The 13,168-nt window shown below is 34.2% G+C and overlaps 1 protein-coding gene across 2 annotated transcripts in view; it reads right to left on the bottom strand.

Annotated features, from left to right (window-relative positions):
* Positions 1-13,168, bottom strand: part of LOC149779307 (WD repeat-containing protein 75-like) — an 82,037-nt gene that overhangs the window by 62,788 nt on the left and 6,081 nt on the right. For both annotated transcript variants that reach the window (XM_089939926.1, XM_089939925.1), the window contains exons 3-4: positions 12,625-12,690; positions 1,189-1,279 (exon numbers count right to left, since the gene is read on the bottom strand). In XM_089939926.1, the coding sequence (XP_089796052.1) occupies positions 1,189-1,279; positions 12,625-12,690 (157 nt within the window). The remainder of the gene's footprint in view (positions 1-1,188; positions 1,280-12,624; positions 12,691-13,168) is intronic.

The raw sequence follows: 13,168 nt of genomic DNA on the forward strand, positions 1-13,168 counted from the left end.
TACCTCCACAAGAATATACATGTATTTTTCTCATACATGAAAAATAACTTGTAAAAAATATGCTATCATTTTGGGGAAGAGATCGTGTATGAATTCTAATATACGACAATCTTGATATGGCTCCTGGTCACATGCTTTGGTCTGTGACATGGTCAGGTTCTATGGACCCCATCTGTCATCTTATAGCTGGGTCACATATTACAAGAAATATTTCTTAGCCAATTTATGTATAAAGTGTCCAAAAAATACAGGAAGTAAACAAAGCGGGCAACCAGTCAATGCCTATGCTCGAAGTATACACGATGCCACCCCTCGTCCAATGCATTGGATATTAAATAAATCCTGATCGCATTATGCAAATCCTCTGCGTAAGAAAAACGCATGACAACAAAATGTGTGCATCAATTTTCTCTAGCGTGTGTCCCTGACGCACAAATGTGTGATAAGGGAAACACTGGTCCTGTCAGCCTAATCAATATCATTCACCAAACTGATGTTGATGGTACTCAAAATTTAAGGTCTGTTAGAAGTAAAAATTACATACCAAGGCCAAAGAAGGAATTGATTTAAATAACGTTTTCAATATACTGGTCCTCTTGTATGTAACAACAGTGCCAGTGACACAAGGCAGACTCCTAGAATTCTTCTTCTCATAATCAATATCTCAAAGGATGAAATCTTAAGGCAACTGAACAGTCCTAAGCATATAAATACCTCCTGCGTTTCTGTACCTTTGCATCTTTTCCACAGTTGACTTTTCCAATACATAATATTTTATATATGTTTATATATGCCCGTGCAAATGCTCCAGGCTTGAAACTAATTTCCGTAATCTCTTAATTCTTTAGTGTCAAGCCAAATTTAACACATCATCTTGTATATCGTGTATATATTGTATGTAACAGCCAGAAGGCCTCAAGGAGGATTGGTTCCCTAACTAACCGAGTTATATTCTCTTTATTATTATCATTACTGTCATGGTCTTTGTATTTTGTTAAATGTCCAAATCTGCCCAACTCAAAATATACATTCAATAATGCATAAATGCACACGAAATAACTTGAAATGAATTCTTAGAACTGACATGGATGGATGGATGGGATGAATGGATGGATGGATGAGGGTAATAATTGCCATTTTTTTGGTGGGGCATAGAAAATAATGAAAACCAAACTGTACAAGTATTACCTTTCTTGGGTGACTGCTGTAAACACAGCACATCATTTTCTGAGTTATCAAGTGGATAGATGGCAAGCAATGGGGCACTGGCCCAGAACGTCTGCAAATAAACATTTTTTAAATTTTGTATAAAAAAAATTATTAAGCATTAGTGGGAAGAAACTGAAAGTAATGTATGAATGAAAAATGCAATATGCAAGAGTTTTAATAAATACAGTATTTTCTTAATATTTTGGAAATACTACTGTCACGATTCTCAATGGATGCATACCCTTGGGTTTTTATATTTGGAATTTAAATTTAAACCATTTGTGATGCATGGAATTTCCAAGCAGTTCATTTTTTATGATACACATTGATTTGGGCTGGAACACCAGTCATAATTACCGGTGATTCATCTCTGGCATAATTTGCTAGAGTACTGTTTACATTTTATATGCCAATAAAGTCGCACCTATGATAATATGAGCTGGTCTGAGTTAATAGGTCACTGATGTCATGCTTAATGGGCATGACTGGATAAAAGTTAGATTCTTCTGAGATTATCTTTGATGTCTACAAAAGCTATAAGAAGAGGAAATCAGTTATGACTTCAATTGATGGAATTCTGATCAAATATTAGCATCTGATTGCCCATTAACATACATGTGATTCTACCAGCAGTAGTATAAAATACAATTTTGAAGAGTCTACCAAATTTACTGTTTTATAACTGAAATCTATCCTACCAATTTTGAAAAATAAAACATTATTATTATTACAATTATTTTTACAACCCCCCAAAATCTATATACAGTGTATCTGTGCATTCTATCCCTACATTAGATAAACGAGTGGGAACCAGTCTACTACTTGTACTGGTATGATGATGTGTAGCCGAATAATTATATAATTAGACTGTACAACATGCATACACATAAGCTGTTAACTGATCTAACTTTTGGATCTTTCGAGTTTAAGGTCAAATGCGGGTTATTTTATGATGTTTTTATATGCAATAAAGGAATCAAAGTTGGTAATAGCTTTCAAGTCTTTCAATAAAAATTGGTTGACCTTTGGCAAAGGTGAGATAAAATGGAGAGATCAACCAAAATGATTTTGGCGGAAACACATCAGTAGGTATGTTGATTTTATTGCATTGTTTAATTGTTATTGCATAATTCAAGATGTATTTATAGGAATATCAAAGGACAGTTTATACGTTTTAGTTCAGTTCATGTCAAAATGCCAAAACATAAGCTCCTCCTAATGCTAAAAAACACTGGTTTATGAAACTTGAGATTACATCTACTGTCCAACTCATAAACTTTGTCCTCAGAATGAAGTTCGATTGGAGGATTATTGGAAAATAGTCAGCAACCTTAAAAACCAGCCACAGGATATCTTAAGTTTGAACTATTTTGCAGGATGAGCATGGTTGTTTTGTCACTGTCACATTCTAATGGCACAGAAATCATGAAAAGTCATAATCACAACTGATGTCATAAGTGGTCACCAGTCATTGACATTGTGAAGGAAACCAAATATGCTTCATGATATTTTTATATATTAAAATCTTCGAAGTGAACTAAAAGATATACACCTCTTCCTTTTTCATGAAATTGTCACATGCTGGCTTGTATTAATTAACCACAATGATGCAAGAATAATATATTCTTTTTCATCTCAGTCTCAGAAATGACCTGCCAGTGATGATCATTCTGACCTTCAAGACTCCAAAGAAACAGAAAGTCAGTATCAATTCTTAGAAGGAAAATATGTCTCCTAAATTTGCAGGAAATCTTCAGCATCACTTTGCTCAACGGATAAGAAGCCGTCCCAAGTACAAGCTCATGACTCAAAAACAAATGACTCTCAAATTTCAGTTTCATTTAAAAATTTTCAAAAACTGCAATTGATCTTCAAAAATTATTCATATATGATATTATACACACATGATCATGGCATCCTATATGGCTATGGAAAATGCCATTATATGCAAAAACTGGAACTAAACATATTAAGGTGATCCCATATGACAACATATTTCAAATTTTATAGAATATAAAGGTACAAGGTTAATTGCACAACCTAGGACAAAAATAAAAACAAATATTAAAAAAATTAAAAACAAAAATTTGGGATGAGCAAGTCTAACAGAAAATTTAAACATAAAAATACAATTTTGGGATGCCACCATGGGTTTCAAACATGCTACCTCTTGTTTGACAGCCAGAACACACAGAAAGAAAACAAAACAAAAGTGGGTGTTTTTATATAAGTTTAATGCGGTAATAACCTGTTACTTATCATTTCAGTTGTCACAGGTGGACCATGTAAAAAATGTGAAAATTTAAGTCTATCAACATTCATTGATTCCTTGCATCTCAATAAAAATGTAAAGTATTGACTACATGTAAACTTATATTTCTGCTACTATGAACAAATAAAATGAATTTGACATAAAACAGAATCATTCTTATGAAATAACAAGTGCTACAGATGAATAATTTATCAGAGACAAAAATTTTCCCTGGGATTTTCAAGGATGGTATGGCGAGAACTCAGGGCGCATCTGGGCTTCAGCAATATCACAAATTGTGATTTTTTTTCTTCCTTATTGGCAACAAAATATACCATCTGGCGATTTTTTTGGGCAACAGCCTCTTTGGCTGTTTAATTTGTACACAGTCATGGATTTGGAATGGAGAAATCCAAAGGGACCACGAAAGAAGCCACAAACTTGGACACACAATGCACCGGAATCTATCTGTTACATAAACAAATCCCTTGTTCATATTGACAAACCCATCTTTACAGTGCATAGTTACATCATAGTCTGCTTACGTTGACATCTGGCATGAGTACTGTACGCTGTGATACATTCAGTCATGCAACCAGACTATAACTACAATTGACCAACCCCTGAAGACGCAAACAGAAACAGCTATTATTAATTGAACGACAGCTAATCCTTCTGTTTTTTTTTAAATATACCAATAAAATAGTTTTGCTGAAACTTCAGAGAAAACTGATTAACTCTGAAGTACCAATTGCTGTGTATAAATACAAACAAATGGAAAAAATCTCAATCAGAATTATAAACTGTCAACAGTGCAACATTATCATGGGTAATCATCTCATCCTAAGAGAAAGTTAATAAAATTAACAGCATTTGGATTTAGTGCACGTTCATCAGACAACACCGTCACTGATCATGATGTTATATTTGGCGGTCAAACATCGTCTACATGTAGTGATGGTAGTAATGCTTCAAGTGCAACACCACATCATGATGAATGGGTCAAAAGTTCCCAAAAATTTCTTGACAGCTGGAAACTTGGGCGTCCATGGCTGAGATATGATACAAAGTTAAAGCAGATGTTCTGTGATACATGTATCAAGGCACAAGACATCAATTCATTTACAACCGGCTGTGATATTTTGAAGGAGTGTGTCACCAAACATGAATCCAGGCAGGATAAGTAAGATATTTTAATTTTGCTCATTGATCTTTTACTTTGCCGTCAATCACGTGTTACGACTGCAGGGACTTAAACTACGCAATAAGAAATAGCAAAACAAACAAGTTTTGCATAATTGAAAATACATTGTTTAATTTATTTCTCAAAATACAGGAGTGAAAGAATTAAATTTAACTTACAGAATGGCAAATGAATTCCTATTTCCTAAAAGTCCTATCAATTCTAATAGTTCCAAGAAATCCAAAAACATTCCAATGAAAAATGCCCCTTCTGTGTTGAAGTTTTAAATGTACAGAAAGACTTAATTAATTTTAAAAGAATTCAAATAGTCGTTGAATAAATTTAAGTAATACTGTACAACTGTTCTAGCGTGGCATGCAAAAAATAGATCTTTTCAAAAGCCAAGTCAGGAGATTGAATCTGAAAACATGCAGATTGGGACCTACCATCGGGAAGCTTTTTGCACCATATTTAGGCATCATTTTCACTAAATTTTTGGTCCAATACACATGAAATTCTCAAAAAGGACATGCCGTTTCTCCCTGTGGAGTGCGTTATTTGCCCCACTCCAGGTGCCCCCATTTCATATTCTATACAATAACTCAAGGTTAGATTTAAGCCTCTTCGACATACTTCAAAGAAACTGCCTGTTCTACAGTGAGTGAAAACAATTGCAATTGACTGACAAATAAACCATGCCCTATTTTTGTTTTGACTAACAATGCCTAAAATGGGTGTGAATTTAAGTTAACAGTTCAAATGTTGTCTCAAGCTACCATACATGTGATAACTATTTCCCACATTTTATTTCCCACCATATTTCCTTATTGTTAACTAGTATATGCAAAGAACACTGTTGACTCAATAACATTTTTTCTGAATTGTTTTTTTCCGGGGGTGGGGGGGACACATGCACTGTGATATGCTTCTTCATTCCTTCTTTTAATTTAATGATGGTAATTAATGCTTATATATATGGTACATTAATACCAGGTGTTGACTTGTGTAAGTTTCATTGGTGGGAATGGAGATCCTAGTTTACCTCAAACAACAATAAATATCAGTAACACAAACATTAAATTCACAGTCAGTACAAAACCTAGGTGTCACTCTGGACAGTACTCTCAAGGCTGCATATCTTGAGCTAAGACACATCAGCTCCATTCACAAATATCTTTCAGCTGATGCCACTAAAACACTTGTATGTTCATTAGTACTTTCAACACGGGACAATTATAACTCAATTCTGTCTGGTTCATCTCAATATCTACTTCAGAAACTTCAAAACATAGCTGCTCTGATCATACTTAGAGTACCATGATCAGAGCACACCTCCCCGCTGCTCTATACCCTACACTGGCTAGCCATTCGATCCAGAATCAAACACAAAATTTGTTCTCTGTGCTACGTTTCACTGACCAACGTTTCCAGTCCAACATACCTATCCGACCTCACCCATGTGTACACACCAGCAAGATATTTACGCATCAGACTTCTGACAATCATACACTCATTACTCCCACTAAGAAAACAAAGTCATATGAACAACGTTCTTTTGCATACAAGGGCCCAGCAATGTGGAATGAATTGCCCACTGAACTTAAATACAAAGACACAGTAATCCCACTCAAGAGTGCTCTTAAAACTCACTTATTTCGGCTGCAAATCCAAATTTAATGACCTAATAATGTTCCCTACCTTAAATATTCTCAGCATGTTTTTATGTTTTCTAATTTCATGGTGTTTGCTTTCTGTAATAATATCATCAAATGTTTTTTATGTTACAGGTGTTGTCTAATGTTGTAAAGCGCTTAGAGCTTCTAAAGATTAGGCACTATACAAAGTCCTCATTATTATTATTATTACTTTGCTTGTCAAGAAAAATTCTACAGCATTCAGTGATCATTCTTGGGATTTAGGAAGCAATTCACTATAAGCAAAACATGCAAAGCATAACAAAAATACATTTCTAAACTCCTGGTTGACAGAGATGTACTTTGTGATGCTAGCCATAAAAAGGGAGGCATTTATTTCCTGAATGCATGAAATCGATGGTTGCATTATATGTCACTTACTGTACAGTTTTAGTAATAAAATGTCATTAATTAAGGTTCCTTACAAAATTATTATTTGGAAAATATAATATAGATTTTTTTAAATACCTGATGTTTATATTAAAAAAATGAGCAAGACACTGTAGATATCTGGAAAGTAGATATTTTACATTTAATAATGCATTTTTTTTCAGGTGACAACATTCATACCTAGGCACTAACGGTGATGCGGGATGCAAAGATCGTTGCTATTAGTAAAAGTAAAAATGCCATTATCATTATCAGTGCGAGGAGTAACAATTTCTTTGCAGCTTACTACAATATGATGGATCATCACGTGACATTCTATAACATTTTAATAGTACAAAACAGTCATGTAATTTATTTTATAATATCATAGCTATATTGCTTGCTGTCAGTAAAGTAATAACTATCCCATCTTTTGCAATTTTCATTGCCTATTACATTAATAAACTTTTCATTGCCTATTACATTAATAGATTTATAAAAATATTCACTACTTGTTCTGGCGACATGTTTTGAAAACTGGCAACAAAATACTGAGGTTGGCAATTTTCTGATACTGTTGCAAAGTACTCCTTATAGAACAAGCAACCGTGTGAGGATTATTCATGATTGTTGCTGAATGAAGTAGGGGACAGCGAACTACTATAAACATTTTATTTTCATGGGTTTCAAATGTAGTGGTTTGAGTTTTAAAAAAATACATATTTATGGATGATTAATTTCATGGATCTATCATCTGTATTAAAAAAAAAGACACATATGTCTCTGTATAAGTTTACTAGTATACTGACATTCATTTCCATGTGTGAACAAACAGGTTTAATCCATACTGCAGTAATTAAGTTATTCATTGCTAACATCAGGCATAAATGAGAATATCTAAAATAAAAGCCAGACATCTCTTTCCGCATGTTTGAACTAAAATATTTTATCCCACTATTGTAATCTTAAGTATTTGGTTTCCAGATGTTTTTAAAGCAAACAATCAAAGCAACAATCTCAACAATTATGGATTAAAAGCTTCAATGAAGCCAATGACTGTAAACCTGACAAGTTTGCCAACATCACCGCATGGGACCCCAATTTTTCTGGGTGACCTTAGTATGTTTACAAAACTGAATCCATAAAGTTTGGGAGAATGGCAATGTTATTAATGTACATATTGTGATGACTGGTGCAAAAAGTATTGTTACAAATAAGATTTCACAAGCGGTATTCAACAAAAGCGACTTGCCAGTTAAATGAACAGGTGGACAGTGGAGATGTACATTTAAATCAGGTCTCAGTTGATTTGAAAACATACCCTTAAGTCAATTCATGCTGTTGTTGTAGGGTTTAACATCATTTTTCAGTACATGATAGGCTATGCATGACGGCCAGTATAAATGGTGGAGGAAGAACCTGGGAAAACCCCGGAAAGAACCACCGACCCATGAGTAGCAACTGGCAAGCTTTCTCACATACCCACACTGGCTGAATCGGAGACTCGAACCCACGCAGACAGAGGTGAAATGGCAGTGATCCATAACAAAGAGCGCTTTAGACCACCCGGCCACTCGGGGCCCCCTCAATTCATGCTAAGTGGCTCATTTGTACACATGACAAAGCAGCACTTCAGAAAGACCTGACTAAAATCGACTTTTAGAAAGAGGGACTAATCTGCTGTCAGACTGTTTAGTTTGCAGGCAGTTGTGCAAACATGCATTCATAAAGGGGATTATTACATTCTTTAGGAAGTAAAGAAACAGAGTGTGTAAATGTACTTTTGTTACCATAATGTACAACAGGAAGAGTCATTACAATCTTATACCAGATTTTATGTTCACTTGCATTTAAAATAAATTATCAAATCAGTTTCAGTGTTCTTCATTTATGTATTTATCCTAATGTATATTTCACATTCTCAGAACTACAGATAACCATGGTATTACAACAAGAAACAGGTTATGCTTTTCCAATGCATATAACGTGTGTGTGAATGTTGGCTTGGTAGATATTTCAATGTTATTTTATATTTGTGATTTGCATCACTCACAAAAACTTGAACCCCACAAATTATTTCACAGTAATTTTGGCATGGTGGTTCAGTATTTGTTGGGAATTTATCATGTAGGAAGTTTCATGACTAAGCATGCATTAGTTTCACAGATGTTGGCCTAAACATACAAGTATACCTAATCATTGGTGCTTTAAATGTATATTATAGTGATCAACTTTTGATACAGTCAAAGCGAAAGAGTGCCAGAAACTAAGATAAACATAAACAGTGTACATGATTACATGAAAAAAGGTCACAGTTGCCTACATTAAGATGAATACTACAACTGATTTATGGCTGTATAAACAAAAGAGTTTGAGAATATGTCCTAAATGCAATGGTATACATATGTTATGGTGCTCCCAGTAGAAAGAAATAGAGGAGTTCCTTAATCAGCCTCTCAAAATGACCTTCCAAATAAAAGCAAACATGCATTCCTACAAGATAATGATAAAACACAAGATGTTCAGAGTCTTCAAATGAAAAATGGTGGTAAAAGTAAAAACACAAAAATCTATAAAATATTACTTAAAGGAGACCAGAAACCAATGGAAATACAGAATAATAATAAAAGCACTATAGAAGAAAACCTGATTCTGAAGTATCATCTGCGACCGTAATGCCAATATTTAAATAGTGGCATATCTTCTAGGAGCTGAATTTCCATGACCTTATATGCAAAATTTCCGCACCTATTCGGTTACTTTTGGGGTGTGATGTCATAGTAGTGACTCCAGCATCCCAAATGGGAGTTGCCAGAGTAAAAGACAATGCCGTTTTGTGTTGCTTACGGGTGTAATAGCAAATTAAGAAAAGCCAGTGGACAACATTTGTTTTCTTCTTCTTTTCCAAAGATAAAGGCATAAAGAAAGTATGGATACATTATTACAAGCGAGTCAATTTCAAAGCAACACCATACAGCACTCTGTGATCATTACATGTCTAAAGGAATGTTATGAGAATGATCCTGAAAAAAAAAAAGGCAGCTCTAGGATACACAAATGCTAGGCTTAGACTAAAAGTTGTCGCTGTTCCTGGGAAAGTGTTAAACGTGTGAGTTACAAAAATAGGCAGAAAGCCGAGTAAGTGACCACAAAATGCAACAATCAATTCAGATTTTTATCTACACCAGCAGTGCTAAAAATGTGATAGGCAGACACCCGGGGCCCCTCTAATTTTAGTTCGGGCCCATCCTGTATTCAAAGTTAGGTGCCCGTCGGGTTTGTAGGAAAAAATTGTTTGCCTGAAGAAACTTTGATTGCGCTGATGAAATGAAGAAATGTATTTTCAAGATGTTGACATACATACCTTAACACAGCACAATCAAAATTAAATCAACGCTGTCCAAGGTGAAATTGAGATCTGATTTTAATCAGATGGAAGCTTTGCTAAAAATAAGATTCTAAACCCCTGACATGGCCATGTTTCAAGAAAACACAATTTTCAGTGATCTTAAAAAAAAATTAAAAATTATAAAAAAATTTCAGTCTATGCCTGTTACACGTAGCATGTATAAACGGTAATCTGTAATGATTGGAACGGATATAAAACTATCCCTTGGGATGTTTAAATAGCAGCGACTAAGAGAAAAGAGGTCAGTTATAAAATCAAAGTTTCAATTTAACTGGCTGAAAATAGAAATTGGGGGAGGCTACTATCGACTCCAACCCTTGCCTCAATGTGCGAGCGCCCATGGGACGTGCCATTTCTCCCTGTGATACGCCTTATTATCCACCAGGACAAGACCCTTGTATCTTATTCTGGTCAGCTGTGGCTAAACTGCATAATAGCTAAAGGTTAGACTTGAGTACACAAGTATAAGGCCAGCGTAACTAATTAACAGTTGATCCTTATCAATTTATTTATCTTGTGAAAAGGACTGCCCTTCGGACATACTTCAAAGAAACCATGTTCTAAAATATGTGTATGTAAACAACAGCATTAATTGGCAAACAAACAATGCCCTATTTTGGCTAGGACTTCATTTTAACAGTTAAAATCTGTTTTTCCCACATTTAAATCCCACCTTATTTCCTTAGGTTTAAGTCTTAAGGCGTGTAACACTGTTTACTGAATAAAATACTTATTCTGAATTAGTTCTTTGGGGGCACATATACTGTGTGGCATATTTTGTTTTATTCCTTCTTTTAATTTAATCATGGTAATTAAACTTTACATATACGGTAGAGGAATGTCAGGCGTTAACTTTGGTGGAAATGGAGATTGATTTTGTTTGCAGAAAAAAGTAGGCAACATTCAGTGATCATTCATGGGATTTAAGCTAATTGGTGACAATTTTATGTTTTTAATGTTTTTATTACTACAGTTATGTTGTAGTGTTTAAAAAAATCTGAAATTTACGTGAATAATGTTTAATCTTAACATTCTGTTTACTGAAGAAAAAAATTTGTGTGATATATTAATTATTTCGTCGCTACAATATTCACAAGTGATAAAACAGAATATGGCATCTGTGGATTGTATACGTTTTATCGATTTATGTATGGGTTTTCTTCTTCTGAGAAATGAACATTGGCAGACATAATGTAATAATAGGGAGTATTCTCCTAAAACTCGGAAGATAGTATGAGATCGGGAGGTAGGTGTGGCAATACCCCAAAAATCGGGAGGTTTTTCTCCCGGCTTGAGAGTTGACAGGTATGAACTGTCCGGGCTTGTGGAATTTCAGTCAGGGCAAGTAAGTTTATTTAAGTCACCAGCCCTGGGACTGGGCCTAAAAATTTTATTTCAGCACTGACCAGTACAGATCATAAACTATTTATACCAAACATGTATATATCAGATTTGTCAATACGCTAACTGTAGCCTGCATGTAAAATACAGTGGTTGAATCATAAGAAGGAAGCTTTTTAATGTTTAAATTAATTACTTATGACTTCTGCTTTGCAGATTTATTAGGGGTTGGGGGTTGGGTGTGAAAAACTAATGCTTAAGTTTCGACTGATGAAAACCGTTCTCAATGCCTTTTACACCTCCAAGGTAATGTATGTTGTTTTACACACAAGTTTGTCCCCGTTCTACAGAATTCAGTATTATCTCTCAGCGTTTCAGTCTTGGATGTATATTTTCAAGATATCATACCTTCTCTGAGTGTGTGTGTGTGTGTTGGGGGTAGGTAATGAATATGTCATTTACATATAATACGATTGAATCTCATCCTTCTTAAATGAATTTATTGCATTGTGGTAAATTTTTAATTTTTACATTGGGCACCATCACTTAATCCTTATCACATTTTTGCACAGCACACGATAAATAAGTATTTATTTAAAAATTACATTTCATTTTTTAAATTCCAAAATATGAAATATGAGCACCTTCTCACTGTTGTACTTTTCTGCTGTCAGGTCTTGAACACATTGTTAACACACAATTCAACAGATATAGTTATGAGCATAACTCAGAAGTATTCAACTTTTCAATATTAGCAACCCAAATCTGGTCTCCCCCTGTCTATCTCGCTCGCCATGTGTATGTTTGTATTTGAGGACTGGCTAGTATTACGTCATGGGACCACATGATCTGTCGTCTCATCAAAGCTCGGAAAAACTCTGCAATTTACGGAATCGTGGTATCTTCCACGCAATATAATCACTACCCGCCTACAATATTTTAATTAATAAACATCACAGTCCAATTAAAATTTGTAGAGAATTACATACATAAAAGGAAAATTTTTGTTTCTGGTCTCCTTTAATTTCTTTTACATAAACTGCATTCTTTCAAATGTTCTCTGCTGATACATCATCAAAAAGCTTCATCAAACTTAATGTAAAACAAACTCGTGTCTCACAGGGAGTATCATACAAATGATAATGTGCATTTTGTGAGAACTGATTACCTTGAGTAATACTCCATCTGAATAGTCCCACTGCATGACTGTTTTATCCAACGAACAAGACAAGAGCTGAAAAGAAAAATATTCATTTCAATATAAATTTAAATTAATCTGGTTGTATTTACATGCATAAAGGTAAACCAGGAAACTGATTTAATAGAAGAAATATCATAATCAATTTGTCTTGTTTACATTATATATTATCTCTGCCCAATTTGTGCTATAAACTATAAATTAAGGATTATTTATGTTTATCCTGATTTATTATATAAGTATGATTAATTATATTTTAATAACATAATATTTTTAAAGCATCCAATTCTAACACACTTTGAGTAATTTGTTCATAAATTTTTGAAAAAATAGATCAATGTGTCACAAAATCAATTTCATGTCATATGGTGTCCAATAGCCGATCAAGGATTTTTACTGTCACATATTATGACATTTAATGTCGAGATACAAAACATCTATTGCCCAAAACATTGGCATTTAACCCCAAGTCCAACAGATTCCACAACCTTCACATTTAACCTTGAGAATTAAC

The sequence above is a fragment of the Sinohyriopsis cumingii genome, chromosome 17 (assembly GCF_028554795.1).
Source record: "Sinohyriopsis cumingii isolate HCF-2022 chromosome 17, ASM2855479v2, whole genome shotgun sequence".
In the NCBI taxonomy this organism is placed as follows: Eukaryota; Metazoa; Mollusca; class Bivalvia; order Unionida; family Unionidae; genus Sinohyriopsis; species Sinohyriopsis cumingii.